At 36.3% G+C, this 13,167-nt stretch overlaps 1 protein-coding gene across 1 annotated transcript in view; it reads left to right on the top strand.

The window, feature by feature from the left end:
• ROR1 (receptor tyrosine kinase like orphan receptor 1) overlaps nucleotides 1-13,167 on the top strand; it is a 178,907-nt gene that overhangs the window by 143,920 nt on the left and 21,820 nt on the right. Inside the window, exon 4 of the mRNA XM_039328949.1 lies at nucleotides 221-251. Coding sequence (XP_039184883.1) covers nucleotides 221-251 — 31 coding nt within the window. The remainder of the gene's footprint in view (nucleotides 1-220; nucleotides 252-13,167) is intronic.

Raw genomic sequence — 13,167 nt, forward strand, 5'->3', positions numbered from 1 at the left:
GAACTGCCCAGGATGTACTTCAATAAGTTCTTTAAATAAATAAAAAAAAATCTTGACCATATTATCTCTTAAGGTAGAGCCTTGTTTAAAATCATTGTTTTCGTTTTAGAACTTTAGATAATAAGACAACATAGCAGCTGATGGAAGTGAGTTTTCTTTTTTTATGACAATGCATCTTACACATTGTTGTTTTTTTTTCTTCCAAATCTTACTTCTCCAGGTCCTCCTCCAACAGCAAGCCCAGGAACATCGTGAGTTTGTTAATAATTATATTACCTAATTAATACTGTACTTTAAATCAATATTTTAAAACTATAATTGTTGAAAAATTATAAATGGTATTCTAAATTAGAACTATTATGTGAATTGAATGTGATACAGTTTCATTTCCTTTTATGAATTCTGTATTGTAGGAACCAGGTATTTATTTATTTATTTTAAAAAAAAGTAAAGATGCACATAGATTTCATCATCTCTCCTTAGCTCAGTGGTTCTCAACCTGTGGGTCGGGACCCCATTTGGGGTCGAACGACCATTTCACGGGGGTCGCCAAACAGGGCTGTCCGCCATTTTTTTCCCTTTTCTTTGGCCACGCCCCTGGCACCCAGTGATGTATAAATGGTTGGGGGTCACCACAACATGGGGAACTGTATTATGGGGTCGTGGCATTAGAAAGGTTGAGAACCACTGCCTTAGCTGAACCAGGCAGCTTCTTCATTTCCATAAGTCCTCGTCCATCCTAAATGCTGGCCTCTAAAGTATTAAAAAGTTAGCAGACAGGAGACCTGAGAGTTTGGTCTCTATCAACTATCTGTAAATTGAGGTCAGCTCTCCAATCTGAATGTCTGGCAGAGAGTGTCTCCAATCACTTCCATATGCTGCCTTCACTTTATGAGCTACATAAGTATAAATAAGTGAACCCTACTTCTATCACACAGAACTTGATCAGAAGTGATTGAAGGTTTTGTCCTCAAACAGGGTAGGCAAAGCAAAGATCGTGCCTCAAATTCCCAGTGAGGTTAGGCTGGCTGACAAAGTGCTACTCTGAATGGTTTGGAGATCCCTCTGCTGGATATAAAGCTAACATATTAAATAATTGGGTTAGGTATATTGACTGATTTGTAGTTCAAGGTGTCAAACTTACAAAACAAGATTTTTACACACACACATACACACACACACACACTGCTCATGAAGAATGAAAAACTTTCTAGGAAGATTTTCCCCCCCCTCCCCCAATCATACTCTTGGTTTGTAGTTCATATTTATATTTATTTTGGACCAGTAAGAAAAAAAATTAGCTTCAGAGGGCTAAGTCTTTTTACTGTTAAAAAGAAACTCATTCTTGAAGAAATTAATTTCAAAGGGAGATTTCTAACATGATAATTGTTTTTTCTCAGTATGGATTTCATTCTACTAAAGGTGTTAATTAATTCAGCAACAACAGGATGTTTGTGTTATCAGCAACACTGGTGTGTTATTAGTCATTTACAATTTAATTTAATTAGCGCAATCTATACTTTTGTGCTTTGCCACCTTCTCATCTTGCTATTTTTGTTCTTCCAAACATATATGTTTGTGTGTGTGTATGTGTATGTGCGGTTGTGCATGTGCATGCTCATAAATTCATGTAAAGTCTAACAAAGCAAAGATTTCTGTAAAATATGATATATCTCTTAATATATCAAATATTGTAATAATGCGACACATAACTATTATTATAAACTAAAATAGATATAATTTTGTATCAGTGGAGTCATCTTTTGCATATCTTATAATTTGTTTCTCCAGTGTTTTAGTTGATCTTGTCTAAACATTTTATTAATACTGAAGCCAATAGAAGAGGTCAGGAAATGAACTAATTGTATTAAATTATATATTAAATATTACCTATATTTAGATAGTACAGCTACACAGAGCTGGGAGAAAATAGATCAGACTATTTTAGCATACAAAAAACAGAAATGGAGTGGGGAGGGTAGTTATCAGATTGTGTGTCAGATCATTAATATATGGTCTCCTTTCCATTAGTAACATGAACTCTTTTTTTTTTCATAGGTATTTTTTATTTATTTTTATTCTATAAAATAGCTGCCAATCTCACCTAGGCAATTCTGGGTGTGAACACTGTTAAAAACATAAAAATTAAAAGAAAATAAGGATGTATACTTATAAGAACAAAAATAGCGTTTTCTTACAGTTCAAAGGCTTTACTCTTCTGAATGCATTTTGCTGTAGTATCCCTGCCATAGCACACTTTCCTGATTGTACTTTCATTTTTTGATGCACTTAACATTTGAATATTTATTTATAACATGAGGGAAATTGGGCAATTAGAATGGCTTATATAGGATTGGTTGAAATTTAGGATTACTCCGTAAATTTTCCAGACTAATTCTGTATTTCTTTACTACAAAGCAGTAGGTATCTCCTTTTGCATTTTCTAAACATACTTTCTGAAGTAAGAAAGAAATGACTGAAGTCTTTTTGGGATTTCTTCAACACGATAAAATCTTCTTCAGTAGTAATCCATTATTTGGTATCTGTTGGAATCTGAGATAATTTCCATGTTCCATTGACCAGCCTACTGACCTCAGAATTGTTACTTTCTTAATTTTAATCTACTCTGCTGCTGCCATGACAGACCAGCAGTCAGAGGGGAGATAGAACAGTTTGCTGCAGGCACGGCAGAATAGATTCCTAAAGATAAGAGGAATTCATAGAACGGGAGAAAATATTTTTATCCTGGGAAAATGTTGAAGTGTTAGCCCTTTCCATCATGATGTCATTTTCCCCCCCATTTCTGCACATCTTATATCATTAGCCCAGATTTCGTGGTGCATTTACATCAGTATAAATTAATTGCTGAAAGTTCTGAAGGAGTTCTCACTGAAGTAGCTGAGAGCAAAACACAACTCCACACAATCATCTGGGCATTAAACTAAGTGTGAAGCACATTTTGCCTTTTAATGCAAACTTGTTTTTGTTGTGTCCTGTTCTATAATGCTCCATTTCTCCTCCTTGTATAAAAATTATTGAAAGCATTTCTTTTTTTTAAAAAAAAAAACCTCCTCCCATACTTCTGTAAAGTTGAAAGCAGGCATTCTATTTGATCTTGTATTAACATAGATAATTTAGTGCAGGATTTTGAAGTATGATAATTAAAAATCTGAACTTTGCATAAGGTAATCTCTAGCTGAGATTTCAGTTGGTGTTTTTAGACAGAATTCCATTTTCAGCTTTATGGCTCAGTATTGGAACACAGGAAGACTTCAAAGGATGGAGAGAATGGGGCCATGCCCATAGCCCTTGTCCCATTTGTCTCTAACCTCCATGCTTTCAGACAGGAAATTTGAAGAAGAATGATATCATATGTTCTGTGCTCAAAGAAAGCAGGATACCCTTTGTCCTGTTTGAAATGCTTTCTATAACTAGCATGAAATGGTCTTGGACCCTAAAACCAACCCAAAATGTAGAGCCTCGGTATGGTTATTTTGATTTTTCCTATGTGATTGTTGATTATTTATTTACTTGTCTGTTTATTAAGTTTACACGCCGCCCATCTCACTATCAAGTGGCTCTGGGCAGCTTATGGTTCCATAAATAACATATTAAATAACAATTCAAAGGTTAAGAATATTAAAATATTACGCACTGAAAGTAAAACATTAAAATTAATAACACAGCAGATAAAAGAACCAATACATAGTTGGGGTGGAGATGGGATCTTCTCCTAATCTACTAGCCACCTCCAAAATGAGAGGGTCCCAAGCCAGAGACATATTTTCAGGCCCTTTTCAAAGTCCAAGAGGGTGGGGGCAGGACTCATCTTGAGATGCACAATATTCCAGATACCATGTTTTAGGATCTTGTGCAAGTCCAAAGCCTCTTATCGGTGCCAAAATGCCTTCTTAGTAGAATTCACCATAATAAGCATGCATTATCACTGGCTACTTTTACCTTACAAAATTCCTTTATCAGAAGAACTCCTTATGAATGAAAGTTTTTTTTTCAAACTTTGTGAGCTCTTTGAAAGTATAACCTTAATAATGTTGTGTAGCTTATATTGTTTTAGGTGATTTTAAATCAAATTGCATTTAGAAACAGTCAAATTGATAAATATTTAAAAAAAAACACAGTCCAAGTAGAGACAAGGCACAAAAAGGCAAAGTTTGCTTCTTCTTCTTCTTCTTGTGCCATATCCATTATCGGACGTTGGCGATCATGTTGGTGATCCTGTTTTTATCAGCAGCCGCACGAAAAAGTGCTGCTGAGTTTTGTCCAAACCAGTCCCTTAGATTTTGAAGCCATTATGTTCTTCTTCTGCCTGGACCTTGTTTGCCTTCAATCTTACCCTGGAGGATTAAATGGAGTATGCCGTATTTTTCTGGGTGTCGCGTCACATGTCCAAAATATTCTAATTTTCGTTTTCTAATTGTTTTGATGATTTCCCTTGGCTTTCCCAGGCAGCTTATCACCTCCTCATTTCTGATCTTGTCAACCCAGCTTATACATAACAGCCGCCTGTAAATCCACATTTCAAATGCTTCTAGTCTCTTCAGGTAGAAAAAATATAGCTTGCTTAGAGTTCCAAAATGTTGTATATTTAAGTTATTCTCTTTAATCCAGCAGCACGACTGTACATATAAAGCATTTTTAAAAAATTGAAATCTACCAATTATGTGCTGTTTTATAGGGAGGGGAAAAGAAATCTGGATTTAATCTGCATTTTCAAGACTACTAATGTGGCCTAACTGCCACTTGCCAAAAATATCAACCTACATAAATCCTGTCTCCTTTTTTTTTTTTTTTTGAATTCATAATTAGAATCATTTAAATGTTTTTTTAAAGCTGCGAGTGCTTTCTAAATATTCTCCAGTGGATCAGAAATGATAGAAAATTCAGTGATCCAAAACTTCTATGAGCTATTTGTATCCAAGTGTGAATTAAATGGGAAATACCTATTGAAAAGCAAGTTGCTTGGGGAATGGGAATTTGGCTTGCACCTGTTATGACTAATTTCCTCCATAAAATAGTTAGGTTTTACAGCAGCTACTTTGCAAACAAAATAGAATTGTTCATGCATTCTAGAAGCCATGGGTTTTGAGAGCATCTGTAGAGATCTAATCATAAGACTTAATAATTTATTTTTATCTTCAAGTGTAAAATACAAAAATTACCGTAAATGCCGGCGTACAAGGCGACCCGGCGTATAAGACGACCCCCGTCTTTATAGCCGGGCCGCATTCCTAGAACGTCATCTTATACGCCGGAAACTACCAGTATTTCCGGCGTATAAGACGACTCGGCGTATAAGACGACCCCCGTCTTTGGTACCAATTTCAGCGCTCGTGGAAGTCGCCTTATACGCCGGCATTTACGGTACGTGTCTTGAATATATTGGGTGAATCAACAGGACCAGACTTTGAAAAGTCCATCTGCCCACCCTTGGCAGTAGGAATAATGTACTCACAGTTTCCACTGTCCAAGCTTCTGGTTTTTTTAGCTACCTCCTGAGTAGTGAAATCTATGTCTCATTAGATGAACAGAACAACTTTCCAGAAGGAAATACCCCAACTGCTCAATTTCCTGTCCTTCCTCCATATTATTAATGGCATACATCCCAGCAAGTCTACATGTTAAATGTTTGGATCAATTCTGCCAAATTCAAGCAGTCTGGCATTTTTTGGCTTACTATCATTATGCAGTTTTTCGGCAATTTCCTTATTCAGATACAAATGTGAAAGAGGGTGAAAATATCCTCTCTCTTTTTGTAATATCTTCAAAGGCTTTTACAGAAATCTGACTGGTTTGCTTCTTCTTTATTACAAATGTCAAATAGACAATTTTAGGATTTCCTCAAAGTGTTATTGTAATATGGTCGCTGCAGATCTCCGGTTTTCAAAGATTTTAGCTTCATTTCCTTAAAAGAAATGAAAGTCTAACCTTTCACCTTCCTTCTGTGTGTCAATCAGGCAAGGATTATAGTAATTCTTGTGTGGCAATTCAAGATGTGTGCATAAAGATCTGATTTCAAGGTTCTGAGATATACGCCTTTCAGAAAGCAGAACAAAATAATCTGAGCTTGTAACATTAAGACAAACTGAGGTTGCCTTTCAGTATTATCCATTGTGTTTGGCAAACAAGACTTAATAAACAACACAAAAGTAAGACTTCAGGCACTAATGTTACCTTTCATGAGCTGCAAATCCAGTTTCAAACATATAACTTAACCTCACAAATGTGTAAGGTAAATTACAATCAAGAAAGAAACCAAAATAAATGCTCCATTGATTTATCATGCTGACTTAGAATTCAGTTAGTTTGAGACATACTTTGTGCTTCTCATTAAAACATCAAACTCTTAAAAAGTGTTATAAAAAAGCTAGTTTGGTGATTAGAGACCATACACCAGACTATACTCAAAACAGAACTTGACAACCAATCCTTGCAATAATCATATGATTCCATGTGTGCCTTCCTTTTTGTCTGGTTGATTAAAAGAAGCATATCTTTTACCTGATGGGTGGAGAGGAATCTGCAAGCTGAAATAGACAGGGAAAAATGAACTGTGGCTGTATTTGTCAGAAGGCATATGCATAACACTTGGTGGCAATTAGATAGCCTGTGTATGTGATTGTCTATTATTGCAAATGGTCCTGAGTTGGCGAAAGGGATTCCCACGGTTTCATTATAAATATAATGACCAAAATTAGGTTGCTAAGATCAAATGTAGCAGAATTTGTGACACTAAACCATTTGATAAATCCTTGTTTTTCTGTTCTATCCAGGGAAAAAGCAAAATAAAAACTCTTCACTAATTCATTAATAGAAATGGATCCTTAACATTTTTGCCTCCATAAAGTTTACTATCGGAGACTAAGTTAAACACTAGCCCTTAAATTCTCTGTTAATGTACGTTAAAATCTGAAGAGAACTAGTATCTGCATTTGTACGGTTGATTCACATTCATTTACATATTTTGTAATGTAAATTCACATGACTCAAGCACACTCCACATACTCCACATGGGCCATGTTATTTGAGGGCCCAACTCTCCCCACCCTGCTAGGTCTAACAGAAGGTGAATGCTTCAGGTCTAGTCTAATCTAGTTATGGAATGCTAACTGGTGGACTTCAGAAGCAGGCCATTTCTGTTGCAAAACCTGTGGTCTGGAACATCAAAACACCTGAAATCTAGCTAGCCCCCAACTCTACTAGCATTCTGAAAAGCCTTTTTTCTTGTGCATAAGCATTGGGAGGTTGATGGGGCCCAGGACATGACTGCCATTGTTATGGCTATCGTGATCTTTTGTGCCCACAATACATGTATTAGTTGTCATTATAATTGCTTTGTTGAATTTAAACTTTATGAGCTATCTTAAGTCACTACAAGTAAAATTGGAAGATGGGAAGAATATTAGAACCAGTCTGGTCTTGTGATTAAAGCACCAGGCTAGAAAGCAGAAAACCATGAGTTCAAATCCTGCCTTACCCATGAAAGCTAGCTGGTTAACTTTGGACCAGTCACTGTCTCTCAGCCTAACCTACATTACAGGGTTGTTGTTGTGGGGAAAATAGGAGGAAGGTGTGGGTTATTTATAAAAATCATAAAAGCAGGATACAAACAAATAAAAAATAAAAATACATCTATTCAAACAAACAAGTGTGCGGGTTTTTCTCCACTGCTATGTAGTGAAATTAGTCATTTTAGCCAAATTAGTCAGAATGGGCTAGATTGTTGAACAAATCAACCTATTCTGTTCACCTTGTCAGCATTTTTTTCAAGAGCAGATGTTTAAAAAATGCCAAATAAAAGAGAGGACACAATAATGTTGTAGGAGAAAAAAAAACAGTTAAATTTGAGTGTCCAGATTTTGAGAGAAATTTGCTTTCTTTGCAATTGCTTCATGTTGTTGATATTTATGACAATGACACATGTCGCAAAGGTATCTTAGGAAAAAACAGGTAGGAATTCAAAAGGATAGGCAAACACAGGCCGATTATCATGACTGAATACCTATTTTGTTCTACTCAGTTGTCATTAAATTCAGAGGAATGGTATTCATATGAGCCTCTAAGTCAGGGATGTCAAACTGGCGGCCCACAGGCTGGATGCGTCACGTGCAAGCCATGCCCACCCCGACTCCGTAAAGGCAAAAAACGTTGCGATATGTCACGTGACATGATCAAGTTTGACACCCATGCTCTAAGCCATATCACAGGCAGTAAAAAAAATAAACCAGTATTGGCGGCCACTTACCAAAGGGATCTCAGCCAAGGAAGAGAGGGCAAGGCACACTGCTGCACTAATTTACTAGAGAATGGCCCATGTTAATTCATGGATTTCATGAATTGGGTGGATTTGAGTGGCTGGTGACAATAACAGAGCCAAAAGGATTTAATGTTGAGCATTTTCCAAGCAAGTTCCTGGCCTTCTGGGTCCCAATATTCCAGTAAAGCTTTGCCTGGGGAGAAACTAGCAATGAATATCCCTGACTTAAAGTTCTGCAGTTGGAAGAGTTACCTGTCCTGCCAAACTCTAAACCAGTGTTTCTCAACCTTGACAATTTTAAGGCATGTGGACTTCAACTCCCAGAATTCCACAGCCAGCAATGCTGGGAATTGAAGTCCACATGCCTTAAAATTGTCAAGGTTGAGAAACACTGCTCTACACCAATAACTCTTCAAGAAGATTTTGATTTGTGTTAGAACTTTTTAGAGGAATCCCCCAGTCATTTGGTGATGTCCCGAATTGGTGTGAACAAAGTAAATGCATTATAATTATAATTAGTTTTGTATTTAGATAAAGTATAGAAGTAACAAGAAGATCTAGCTTGGCAGTTAAAGGTGTCCCAAGGGTGTGGTCAAAAAAATCAATACGGTGGCCACAGTGATGCAATCAAAGCTCTACTCATTTTGAATGCTCCCATTTCTGAAGCTGTGCCTGATTTTTTAAAAAAAATCTTAACAAATCGTTGCTTAACAAAACTACATCGATACTAATAAGGTTTCTAAAATTGCAAGAAGCAATAATCCCACCTTAATTAATTAGTTATACCTGCACGTTAAATAAGAGTTATACCTGCACCTTAAATAAGAGTTCAAAATCTTGGCACTAACATTAGAGCAGTGGTTCTCAACCTGTGGGTCGGGACCCCATTTGGGGTCGAATGACCATTTCACGGGGGTCGCCAAACCATGCTGTCCACCATTTTTTCCATTTTCCCTAGCTGTCCTACTCCCTCTTATTGGTGGCCACACCCACATGGGGGTCACCACAACCATGGGGTACTGTATTATGGGGTCACGGCATTAGAAAGGTTGAGAATCACTGCATTAGAGAGAAAATAGTTTCGGCACCAGAAACTAAATTCTATCACAATGAAAGTTTGAAGGAATGTATTGCTTTGAGAAAAGTAAATGGGTTGCAGGAAATATGATAGGACTACAAGAATCAAAAGAAATATTTTTTTTCCTATTGGTCCCAAGTCCAGGATGTGGTATAATAGATTTAAGTGACATGGAGGTAGATTTTGATTGAATGTTACAAAAATGTTCCTAGCAGTAAAAGTAGTTTTGACAGCGGAACCCATTCCTGAAGACAGTCACAAATTTCTTGCTGGGTGTGTACAAGCAGAGGTGTCAGGAAAGATTTCAGGAAAGATTTAATTAGGATTGATTGATTGATGTGTGGAGCAAGGGATTGGAGTCATCACCTAAATGGCCCCTTCATGATTCTGTGAAGCTGTAATCAGATGCCTTCTATCCAGGAAGTTAGCTGTTCACCCTATTCCGCCAAGAAAAGACAGCAGGTATGAAAGAAGATGTCAGTTTATGTTGCAAGATTTCAGCCGAAGTGTTTTTATGATTGCATTCTGGCAAATTCGAACAAAACTTGACGCTACCTCATGGTATTCTGATTTAATATCAAGAATCCAATGAAACCATATATTTTTCCAAACCCAAATAATAGGACATTTAATTCCCGTGAAGAAATGCTTTACCTTATCCTTTAGAATCTGTATTCATGATTGAAAAGTATATTTTCTATGCTGTCTATCAGAAACCAAAAACAATAGTTCCACTAGAACAAAAGCTTTCTGTCTTAGTGCAGGGTGACTTTTTGGTAGAATGTGAACATTATATATATATATATATATATATATATATATATATATAGAAACCTTGTGATGAAGATGACTTGAAACTCAATATGCAACCAGTAAGACCAGAAACTTTTATTGCATTCAACGGAAGAAGGCACATTGTAAGCTATGGGGCCCAGACCATTTCCATGTAAAGCTAACAAAGCTACCCATTGTTGTAAAGAAGTGTCAATCTTGCAGACTTCAACTTAAACAAGTTTACCTTGTGCTTTGCCGATCTTTGGAGTAGCCAGTGGCCTCAATCCTTGGGAATGTGTTTATTCAGTCTAGGAAAAACATTAAAAAGGGGGATAAATCTCTGGTGACCTGAACTACATTTCATTGCTGCAATAAACCATAGGACATTTAGAAAGGACTTTTAGAGGTAAAGATAATATCTTTTCTATAGCCAGTGTGTATGTTATGAACTTGAGTGGTGGTTGTAGAGGTCAGTTGCAGCTTATATTACTTCATCACAAAATCATTAAGGGTATGGCAGAAAGGCGATAAGGTGTTACATCATTTATTCTTGTAATTCAGGCCACGCACTGTGCCACAGAATTAGCTGAATTAAGGTAGTAACATGGGAGGAATACAACTGTAAAAATCTACCAGATTTTCACTGCTATAAAAAGGCATCAAATACTGACTTCACAAGGTGACAGAGCTACTAATTTTGTGAACAGCGCAGGTTTTATTATGGAAAGAAAACCAGATTTCTATCTTTTTAGTTAACTAAGGCTCTTTTGCATTTTTTATTGACAAGTTACTTAAACATTGCTCACATTCAGATTCATATCTTGTTTCAAAAGGCTTTGAATAGAGTAGGTGGCGGTGAGCAGTTTTCTTACGCTCCAGTCATGCTATGGAAACTCTTCTGAAGTTCTGTAGAGACTTACAAGAGACTCAGAGGTGGAAAATGGATAAACACTAAGATAATCATATATATTTAATTAGCTTGGTCTGGATTTGAACTTAATTTCCTAATATGAAAGTGGAGGAACAATACCATCTTAAATTGTATCGTATTTGTATTAATTTTAGTACATTGGTGAGATATTTTGCTGTGAGAGCAGGCTGCTACTGATCATACTAATATCAAATCTAACTATCCACTAACAGAAACAGTGTTATAGAAACAGCTGCATATGTTTTGATTCACATTTAAAACATTGCTCATAAATTTAACATAGCTTCATTGTTTGATAGCATACGGACATATTTTTAGAAATAATACTTGGCTGAGGCTACAGTAGATTTTTTTTAACAAATGCCTTGGTAAAATACATGTTTTCTATTACCAAGCTACGATAAGAGTTCCTCTTGATGTAAACCAGCTTTCTTGCTGGTCCTAGACTCAAGCTTTTAGGCATGATAAAGTGCAATGGTATAAGTCTGTTATAGCAAAGTTTATTAAAACAAGGTTTTCTTAAAGAGACAGCTTCCTTAAATATATCTATAATCTCCAGTAATAATTTTTCCAGGGGCAGTCTAGATTAATGAAATGATTAATGCACCTAGGTTTTCTATTGCAATTAACATTAAAAAAATAATGCTTGTTATGCAACTTTTAATCTAAGAGCAATCACCTTCTTATGTACTACATGTTTATATTTTTCTGGTTTGTCCTATATGCAGAAAGGAAAAGAAAGGCTTCTAAATTCTACTCTTAACCTTAAAATGTTTGCATGAATTGTAAGTACTTATCAAGGATATGGCTGAGATTTTAACAACTCTGTCTCTGTTCTAGGATTTCTCTAATGTTAAAGCATAAGAACAACCATTACCTAGATTTCTTGCAAAGTCTAAAATTTCTTTGTAGTTGATGTATAGCTTGACATTACTTCTTAAGAAAGAAAAGGCTGGAATGAGCTTGAAGGATATGGTTTGGGGTTTCTTTCACAATCAAAAAAACAAATTGTGATATATATCTAGATCTATATCATCTATAGCTGTTTGTCTGTCTGTCCGTCCATCCATCCATCCATGCATCTATTCCCTAGTAACAGATGTATGACAGTACAAGGATTACTCATGCTTTCTGTGGCAATGATAAGCAATCACATCATAAATCTGTACAGGTCACTGAGACATGGATAAAATGTTCCTTGTGTATTTTTTAGTCTAGCAGTAGCAGGTTGCAAACTAACACATACTTTTCTAGATATCTAGGCTGTCAAATGCCTGTGAATCTACATGCTGACAGGCTCTGTTTTGAAATGGTTTTAACCATCTTTGAATCTAGATATTCATGCAGTGTCCAAGAATCTAAAAGTTTATTTGAGCCAGTCACAATATCAGAATAACAGACTTAGAAGGGACCTTGGAAGATTTCTAGTTCAACTCCCCACTCAGGCAGGAAATCCTATACTATTTCAGACAAATTGTCCAATCTTTTCTTAAAATGCTCCAGTGTTGGAGCACCCACAACTTCTGGAGGCAAGTCATTCCACTAATTAATTGTTCTGTCAGGAAATTTCTCTTTAGTTCCAAGTTGCTTCTCTCCTTGATTAGTTTCCATCGATTGCTTCTTGTTCTGCCTTCAGATGCTTTGGAGAGTAAGTTGATCCCCTCTTTGTGGCAGCCCTTAGATATTGAAAAACTGTTGTCATGTCACCCCCAGTCCTTCTTTTCATTAGACTAGACACACCAAATTCCTGCAACCATTCTTCATATGTTTTAGCTTCCGGTTTCTTAATCATCTTTGTTGCTCTTTTTTGCCCTCTTTCGAGAATCTCAACATCTGGATGCAAAACTCCAAGTGTGGTTTTACCAAGGCATTATAAAATGGTATTAATGCTTCACATGAAGTGTTACTGCCACTGTATAATGTCTTAGTAAGACCACACTTGTATTCAGTTTTGGTTGCCACAATATAAAAACTTTGTTGAGACTCTAGAAAGAGTGCATATCCAGTCAAATGGTTGAATAACTAGAGGGTTTTTGTACTGCTTTTATTCCTTGCAAAGCTGAAAAGAAATGAAGCAAGATTCAAGAAACCAGAAGAAAGATGTCCATC

This window comes from Crotalus tigris, unplaced genomic scaffold (assembly GCF_016545835.1).
Source record: "Crotalus tigris isolate CLP2741 ecotype Arizona unplaced genomic scaffold, ASM1654583v1 scf7180000024385.1074895, whole genome shotgun sequence".
NCBI classification, from domain to species: domain Eukaryota; kingdom Metazoa; phylum Chordata; class Lepidosauria; order Squamata; family Viperidae; genus Crotalus; species Crotalus tigris.